Source organism: Hyperolius riggenbachi, chromosome 11 (assembly GCF_040937935.1).
Source record: "Hyperolius riggenbachi isolate aHypRig1 chromosome 11, aHypRig1.pri, whole genome shotgun sequence".
Taxonomy (NCBI): Eukaryota; Metazoa; Chordata; class Amphibia; order Anura; family Hyperoliidae; genus Hyperolius; species Hyperolius riggenbachi.
In genome coordinates this window covers 239202471-239210866 of record NC_090656.1, presented here as the reverse complement: position 1 = coordinate 239210866, position 8396 = coordinate 239202471, and the positions used below count along the sequence as shown (strand labels likewise).

Below are 8396 nucleotides of genomic sequence, written 5' to 3'. Positions count from 1 at the left end.
ACCCAGCACAGCCCCAAGCACAGCACAGCCCCTCAGCAGCCCCCAGCACAGCACAGCCCCCCTCCAGCACAGCCCCCAGCAGCACTCACCAGCCCCCCCAGCACAGCATCCCCCAGGAGCCCAGTACAGCCCCCCAGCACAGCAAAGCCCCCCAGCACAGCAGCCCCTCAGCACAGCACAGGCCCCCAGCAGCACCCAGCACAGCACAGCCCCACAGCAGCACCCAGCACAGAACAGCCCCTCAGCAGCCCCCCAGCACAGCAGCCCCCTCTCCAGCACAGCCCCCAGCAGCACTCACCATTCCCCCAGCACAGCATCCCCAGCAGCCCAGTACAGCCCCCCAGCACAGCAGCCCCCCCAGCACAGCACAGCCCCGCCCCCAGCACATCACAGCCCCCCAGCAGCATTCAGCAGCCCCTCAGCAGTCAGCACAGAACAGCCCTCTCTGCTGCCAGGCTATCCCTGCTGATCACTCCCACCTACAACATGACCGCCACAGCTGCGAGCGACGCGGAGAGCCGGCCGTGACGTCATCTTCCCGCGACACCGCCGGACATAAATTAGCAGAGCAGCCGGGAGAGCGGAGTGTGGCAGGCGGCAGAGGGCGCTGTGTGCGGGTTGCGGGGATGACAGACTCAGATCCGGGGTGAGGAGGGGAGGCTGCGAGCTGCTGGGGGTCCTTCCTGTTATCCCTGCTACTATCACTATATATATTGCTACTATATACAATATACTGCAGCTATATATTTATAATACTGCTCTATATTTTACACTACTGCTATATATACTCCTATATCTCATATACTGCTACTGTATATCATCTACTACTATATATACTGCTCTATATATAATATACTGCTGCTGTGTCTCTCCCCTGCCTAACCTCTCCTGTGGTTCCTCCTGTGTCTCCTGGCTGCCTAACCTTTCCTGTGTCTCCTGACCTCTCCTGTGGTTCCTCCTGTGTCTCCTTGCTGCCTAACCTTTCCTGTGTCTCCTGACCTCTCCTGTGGTTCCTCCTGTGTCTCCTGGCTGCCTAACCTTTCCTGTGTCTCCTGACCCCTCCTGTGTCTCCTGGCTGCCTAAGCTTTCCTGTGTCTCCTGACCTCTCCTGTGGTTCCTCCTGTGTCTCCTGGCTGCCTGACCTCTCTTGTGTCTCCCCACCTCCTGACCTCCCCTGTGTCTCCCTGCCTGGCCTCTCCTGACTGCCTAACCTTTCCTGTGTCTCCTGACCTCTCCTGTGGTTCCTCCTGTGTCTCCTGGCTGCCTAACCTTTCCTGTGTCTCCTGACCTCTCCTGTGGTTCCTCCTGTGTCTCCTTGCTGCCTAACCTTTCCTGTGTCTCCTGACCTCTCCTGTGTCTCCTGGCTGCCTAACCTTTCCTGTGTCTCCTGACCCCTCCTGTGTCTCCTGGCTGCCTAACCTTTCCTGTGTCTCCTGACCTCTCCTGTGGTTCCTCCTGTGTCTCCTGGCTGCCTAACCTTTCCTGTGTCTCCTGACCTCTCCTGTGGTTCCTCCTGTGTCTCCTGGCTGCCTAACCTTTCCTGTGTCTCCTGACCCCTCCTGTGTCTCCTGGCTGCCTAACCTTTCCTGTGTCTCCTGACCTCTCCTGTGGTTCCTCCTGTGTCTCCTGGCTGCCTGACCTCTCTTGTGTCTCCCCACCTCCTGACCTCCCCTGTGTCTCCCTGCCTGGCCTCTCCTGACTGCCTAACCTTTCCTGTGTCTCCTGACCTCTCCTGTGGTTCCTCCTGTGTCTCCTGGCTGCCTAACCTTTCCTGTGTCTCCTGACCTCCCCTGTGTCTCCCTGCCTGGCCTCTCCTGGCTGCCTAACCTTTCCTGTGTCTCCCCACCTCCTAACCTTCCCTGTGTCTCCCCACCATGTACAGGACCCTGAAGCGCTCCAGCATCCTGAGGATGGCCATGGCCGGTGAGGCAGAGCCTGGGCAGGAGGTAAAGGAGAGCTTCCTGGTGAGAGCAGTGAAGATCGGCCTGGTGGTCACCCTGTACTGGTTTATCTCCATCACCATGGTCTTCCTGAACAAGTACCTGCTGGGCAGCCCCTCCTTGAAGCTGGACGCCCCCCTGTTTGTCACCTTCTACCAGTGCCTGGTCACCGTGGTCCTGTGCAAGGGCCTCAGCCTGCTCAGCATGGTCATCTCACCCACTGTGCTGGAGTTCCCATCCATGCGCTTTGACCTGAAGGTCCTCCGCAGCGTGCTGCCCCTCTCCGTGGTCTTCATTGGCATGATCACCTTCAACAACTTGTGTCTCAAGTACCTCGGTGTGTCCTTCTACACGGTGGGCAGGTGCCTGAGTACCGTCTTCAACGTCCTGCTGTCCTACATCCTTCTCAAGCAGACCACGTCCCTGTATGCACTGCTGTCCTGCGGAATCATCCTGGGTAAGAGCCGCTGCTTCTTCACACACCTGAAGGCTGCTTAAACTTTAGAATGAAAATGTTGGGATGTTAGGGCCTTAATATTGAACACTCATCCTAATACCTGTTGTGTTTGGGGACCCCTCCTGTCCCCAGTTCCACAGAGATTTCTGTTCAGTGTCCCGGAGGTTCACCGGGCTGTGAGCAAGTGTATCTGAGCTGGGCATGCGCAAGTCCTGAACGTGCATGCCCAGGGAAAGGAGGCAGCCGTACTTATCTTCTGTTCTGCATGTGAGAGGCGCTTCCTCTTCCTGGGCATACTTTGTATGGTACTCCTGCATGCCCTGTACAAAGGCGACAAGCCAGTTGAATATAAAGAAGCACAGGAACAGGTGGGACCCTGAAGACATTGATTAGTGTCAGGGGTAGCCGGTGTATCAACTGTGACCCCCCCCCCCCCCTCCTCCTCTTCAGAACATTTATCCCAAAGTAAATGGAACTGTAAATGATGTTTTTCTCATGTAGCTGTCACATACAGTAGGTATGTAAACCTCTCACTGACGCATTCCAGTCCAGTCCATCTCCTCATGGGGGATGCTTACAGCTTGCTGTATTCATTTCACTTCCTGGCAATACTCTATGCAAAGATGGCGTGGGATACAGCTGGTCTGCAAGAGGTTCAGAGTCCTCCGATTTAATAATGCCAACCGTAAGTGACAGCGTCCTAGTGAAAAAAGTCAATTGCAGAGCATTGTAGCCTGGAAAATGTAAAATGCGTACATGGCAGATGCACTCTGGTCTCTCTTTTTCACCGTAGTGGCCCTTTAACTATGTATAGCCGGCATGTTGCCAGTACTTGTTGCTCACATATATCATCAGAACTGCTTTGTATGATACTTCATCCAGTTTAATAAGAATATTGTGTGTTCAAAGCACACCAGAAGTGAGAGGGAGTCTGGAGGCTGCCATATTTATTTATTTTTAAACAATGCAGATTGCCTGGCTGTCCTGCTGATCACCTGCCTCCTAATACTTTTACTTGCTTCTCAGTACTCATTACTGCAGCCAGAGAGATCAGCAGGGCTGCCAGGCAACCGGCATTATTTAACAGGAAATCCATATGGCAGCCTCCATATCTCTCACTTCAGGTGTAAGAGGGGGGGATGGTGCATCCATGCAGAGGCAACCGGCAGTATTGGGATACATGAAATGTATGTTGTGCTTGTTGCTTCACCTGTCTGTCTTGTGGCCACTCCCCTGTGTTTTGTGATCTGATTCCGATCGCTAACGGATTGTAAATCGCAGGGTACAGTAAAACGAATGGAAATGGCAGTGGCTATTCCCATTTGTGTGATCCGAATGTGTTGTGATTTTGTCCCGAGCGCAATCGTCGCCCTGCAGCGTTTTGGATGTGTATGAGCTCTATACTGAGTATAGCAGCTAAATCGCAATCTCATTAGTGAAATTAGCTTGAAGTGTGATTGCTTTGCAGTGCGATCACGGTTCATAGTGGGAAAGGGCCCTTACAGGAGATCTGCAGCCTAAAGCTGGGGATACATGCTACATTTCTGTACAGTGTATCGACCAGTTGATGATATTCAGCTGGTCCGATCACGCTGCTAGACTCCCCCACCCGCTCGATCCCCGCCGGCGGAGGACGAGCAGCAGTCGATCCACGTGGACGGCGCGGCTGGGGTCGATCCGCCGGATCGACCTGTGTATTCCCAGCATAACAAAGCTTGTGATCTCACCCAGGATGTACAGTCACTGCTTCATACGGGCGTGTGCTACCAAGTGTGTCATCCAGGCCATTGTCACAATTGTCACGCTCATGACTCCACAGTTAATGGCCAGGAGATGGCGGGCGGGGCCCCGGTCATGTGATCACCCCTTTGACAACACAGCTTTAGAAAATGGAAAATTGCCTTGTGTATAGATGTGCTGTCAGTAGAGCCGGCCTCTCCTCACAAGGGAAGTGAGGAGGTTAGTTTACAAAACAAATAAAATAGTAAAAGTGGGATTAAATACAAAATATAAGGCTAAAAGCAGGACACCCGAGGTGAGAGGGATATGGAGGCTGCAATATTTATTTCCTTTTAAAGTGTGTGTGTGTGTGTGTTTTTCCCTTTCCTTTAAGCAATACCAGTTGCCTGACAGTCCTGCTGATCCTCTGCCTCTATTGCGCATTTCCACTTGGGCGGAAACCGATGCGAATCCACAGTTTCCCCGCAGGCGAATAGTGCAGGGAAACTCTGCCATAGGGTGCAATGGTAACGCTGGCCGAATCGCTACCGCTAGTGATTTGGCTGGCTTTTCCATCCGAATCTGCATGGGAGGCTGTGGATCCCATAGCCGTGCGTGGCACGGCTGATGGGATTCGTCTGCTTTCCTCTGCAGACCCTGAAGAGCCGTCTCGCAGACGCACGCCGCTCTAGTGGAATTGCGCCCTAATACTTTTAGCCATACCCCCTGAACAAGCATGCAGCAGATCAGGTGCTCTAACTGGATTAGCTGCATGCTTGTTTCGGGTGTGTGATTCACGCTACTGGAGCCAGAGAGATCAGCAGGGCTGCCAGGCAATGGGGTATTGTATAACAGGAAACAAATATGGCAGCCTCCTTATTCCTCTCACTTCAGGTGTCCTTTTAAAATATAAAGGTTGGCCTGCTTTGAGGAAGTCAGACAGCTGAAATGATGCAGCGGAGGAGGGGCCCAGTGTGGATAGAACCAATGACAACCAATTAAATGTGAAAGGGGGAGGTGGCTTACCTCATGGATGCCACCATAGAAGTAGAAGCAAAGACTTGTATTATACTATGGGAACGTGCCTCTTCCTCAAGACAATATTCGGTGCCTGCTGCAGTTACAGCCGAGCTTTAATGCCGGGAATACACGGTACGTTTCACCGCTCGATTATGCCGCCAGATCGATTCCCGCTTGTCACCGCGGGCGATTATCTTCTGCTTGTTTTCCTTATCTTCTTCCATTGTCCCGCCTGCGATATCGAGCACGGAATCGATCCAGCGGGTGATCGGACATGTCGGAAATGATCAATCGAGCCATCTAATGGCTTTGTTTGTACCGTGTATTCCCAGCATTAGCGACTCATGTTTTTTCCTTAGTCCTCTTATCTCTCAAAGTTGTATTGATTGAAAGCCATAGATAACACATTTCCTGGGTAAAATCCCTCTTCTTCAGGTCAAAATAAGTGCCTTAGTGAGGCAAGCAAAGTAGAATGGAGCACCAGCTTAGCTATTCAGTAAATATAGGACAGTCTGGATTTATTTATCGGATATCCCCAGCATTATTCAGACTTGCTGGGGAATGCCTAATGAATCAACCCATGTATCTGTGCTTTTAATGACATTGGAAGTTCATATCGCTGCGGAGCCTCAGATCATTCCAGCACCGCCCACAGTCATCGGAGGGGGGGGGGGGGGGGGGGGTCAGTAGCACTGCTGGTATCCAAAGTTTGGTAAGAACCCAATTATCGACTTCTATCAATACTACTTCCCTCGCCGCTCCCCCCCCCCCCCCCCCCCCCTTCCCATTACACCACTCCTAATGCACATACTAGCTTGAGATGCAGTTAGGAAGGAGGTGGGGTTATGTGTGCATGAGGGTATGGCCAGGTTTCTGGAAGTGGGAGGGGTGTGGACAATCTTCTGGAAGCTAGAAGTTAACTCAATCTTGGGGATGTATTCCTGAATGGCTTTGTAGAGCCATGTTAGGCCACTATATACTGTTATGTATGGATGACCTTTTACACTACAGTAACATCCACTTTTAGTAAACCTTTGTGGTTCTCTAACTTTTCTGCAGGTGGTTTCTGGCTGGGCATAGATCAGGAAGATGCAGAAGGCACCTTGTCTTGGGCCGGAATCTTCTATGGCGTCCTGGCCAGCCTGTGCGTGTCTCTGAACGCCATCTACACCAAGAAGGTCCTTCCGGCAGTGGACAACAGCATCTGGCGCCTGACCTACTACAACAACGTCAATGCTTGCTTCCTCTTCCTGCCTCTGATGCTGGTGTTTGGGGAGGTCAGAACCTTACTGGTGTTCGACAAGCTGGACTCCTCTTACTTCTGGGGGATGATGACCCTGGAGGCGTTTTTGGCTTTGCCATTGGGTATGTCACAGGCCTGCAGATTAAATTCACCAGCCCCCTGACCCACAACATCTCTGGGACGGCCAAGGCGTGTGCCCAGACTGTGCTGTCTGTGTTTTACTTCCAAGAGGTGAAGACCGCCTTGTGGTGGACCAGCAATCTCATGGTGTTGGGTGGGTCCTTCAGCTACACTTGGGTGAAAGGTCTGGAAATGAAGAAGACACAAGATCAATCCACGCAAAGTAATACAACTGAGGAGAAGAACTCAACAGGAGTGTAGGGAACCCGCCTTTTAGACTGGTTACTGTGGCAACAGGCTATGGCCCCCAACAGTCAAGGATAACGGCTCCATCACCTGCGGTCAATACTGCAGGAGGGCTGCCCTAGGCACCCTACATCTGAGGTTCTGCCAGGGACTTGCATACATAAGACTGGTTACATTTAATGGGCAGTTCCACCCAAAACTAATAACCCAGTTCTGGCTGGACTCAGCTGGGTTGGAGAATCCACAAGCTCCTTACACAAGTTAATAAAGAACTCCAGGATTGTTTACTGATTTAAGCACACCTGAAGTGAGCGGTATATGGAGGCTGCCATATTTATTTCCTGTTACACAATACCAGTTCCCTGGCATCGCTGCTGATCCTCTCTCTGATACTTATAACCATAGTCCCTGAACAAGCATACAGCAGATCAGGTGTTTCTGACATTGTCAGGTCTGACAGGATTAGCTGCATGCTTGTTGACTGGTGTTATTCAGACACTACTGCAGCCAAATAGTCCAGCAGGACTGCCAAGCAACTGGCATTATTTAACAGGAAATAAATGTGGCAGCCTCCATTTTCTTCACCCTTCAGTTGTCCTTGAAATATGGTGGAGTTGTAGCAAACCTGCCATGAGTTGTAATTGGCTGTGACTACAATGCTGAATGCTAAGTTGTTACTGAATTGTATGCCTATTGTATTCAGTTTGTAACCGGGCCAATTAAACGTGACCGGAAATGCATTTGCCCACCTTCAAGCACGTATGACTGGTACACAGGCTGGCATTCCTGGCACCGCTGGTTACCCTGAGAGTGCTAAATTACCTGTCCTTAGTGCGATACCGGTCCCGGGGGGGGGAGAATCATGGGGTTGAAGGTCAAGCAGTACATTTGCTAAATGAGCAAATTTTTCTTCTCAGCAGAAAACGATTTAAAGCAGATCAAAGCTGCCAATCCAGTAAAGTTAGACTCCATATTGTGTAATCCTGAAAGATATACTTGTGTCAGTAGGAGGAGGGCTTTCCTGATCCTCCCCCGCCCCTCTGCTGCTGGCTGGGATCCTCCTCCTCCCTTCTGTGTACGGGCGTGCCGCATTGCGCAGCCGCCAGAAATTCGTGTCTGCACAGGAGCCGCTCATGCATGGAGGAGAAAGCCGCAATGTTTTTGGATGGTGCTGGAAGTTTCCTCACCTGACCGTTAATGATTATGCGGCTTTGATTTGGTTCTGTTGAGGAGGAATTTGCATATTTGGCAGATTTCCTGAGCTGTTCCATAGGTCTGTGATATGTACAAAGGATTTATTGGAGGATCTGGTCTGACTTATTCCTCTCATGGCAGGAATGCTGTGTACCGTAAGTGCACTTAACCTAAATTCACTTTGTTTAATCTTAATTTAAAAAAAATAAAATCTAACGGATCTCCCTGGTTAAGCTCAGCTGTTCAGCTGTCACTTCCCCCCCCACCCCCCCCCCCCCCCTTGATTTTACCTTTTTCCAGGAAAAAAGAGCTGACACTTCTTGCCACTAGAGGGAGCACTGTAAAGCTGTTTTCTGTACTCCTCTCCCTCTAGTGGGCTGGAAGATGTTTTGCTATTCTGAGCTAAATCTTTTGATCAATTGCTGATCTAGCCAGGGGAATCGTGAGGATTGGTTGG

At 51.3% G+C, this 8396-nt stretch overlaps 1 protein-coding gene across 1 annotated transcript; it reads left to right on the top strand.

Annotated features, from left to right (window-relative positions):
* Window positions 1-542: 542 nt before the first annotated feature.
* Window positions 543-8040, top strand: SLC35C1 (solute carrier family 35 member C1). The gene is given in 4 exon segments (XM_068261711.1): window positions 543-646; window positions 1883-2397; window positions 6196-6471; window positions 6474-8040. Coding segments are annotated over 4 exon segments (1098 nt in total). The 5' UTR covers window positions 543-626; the 3' UTR covers window positions 6761-8040.
* Window positions 8041-8396: the final 356 nt, after the last annotated feature.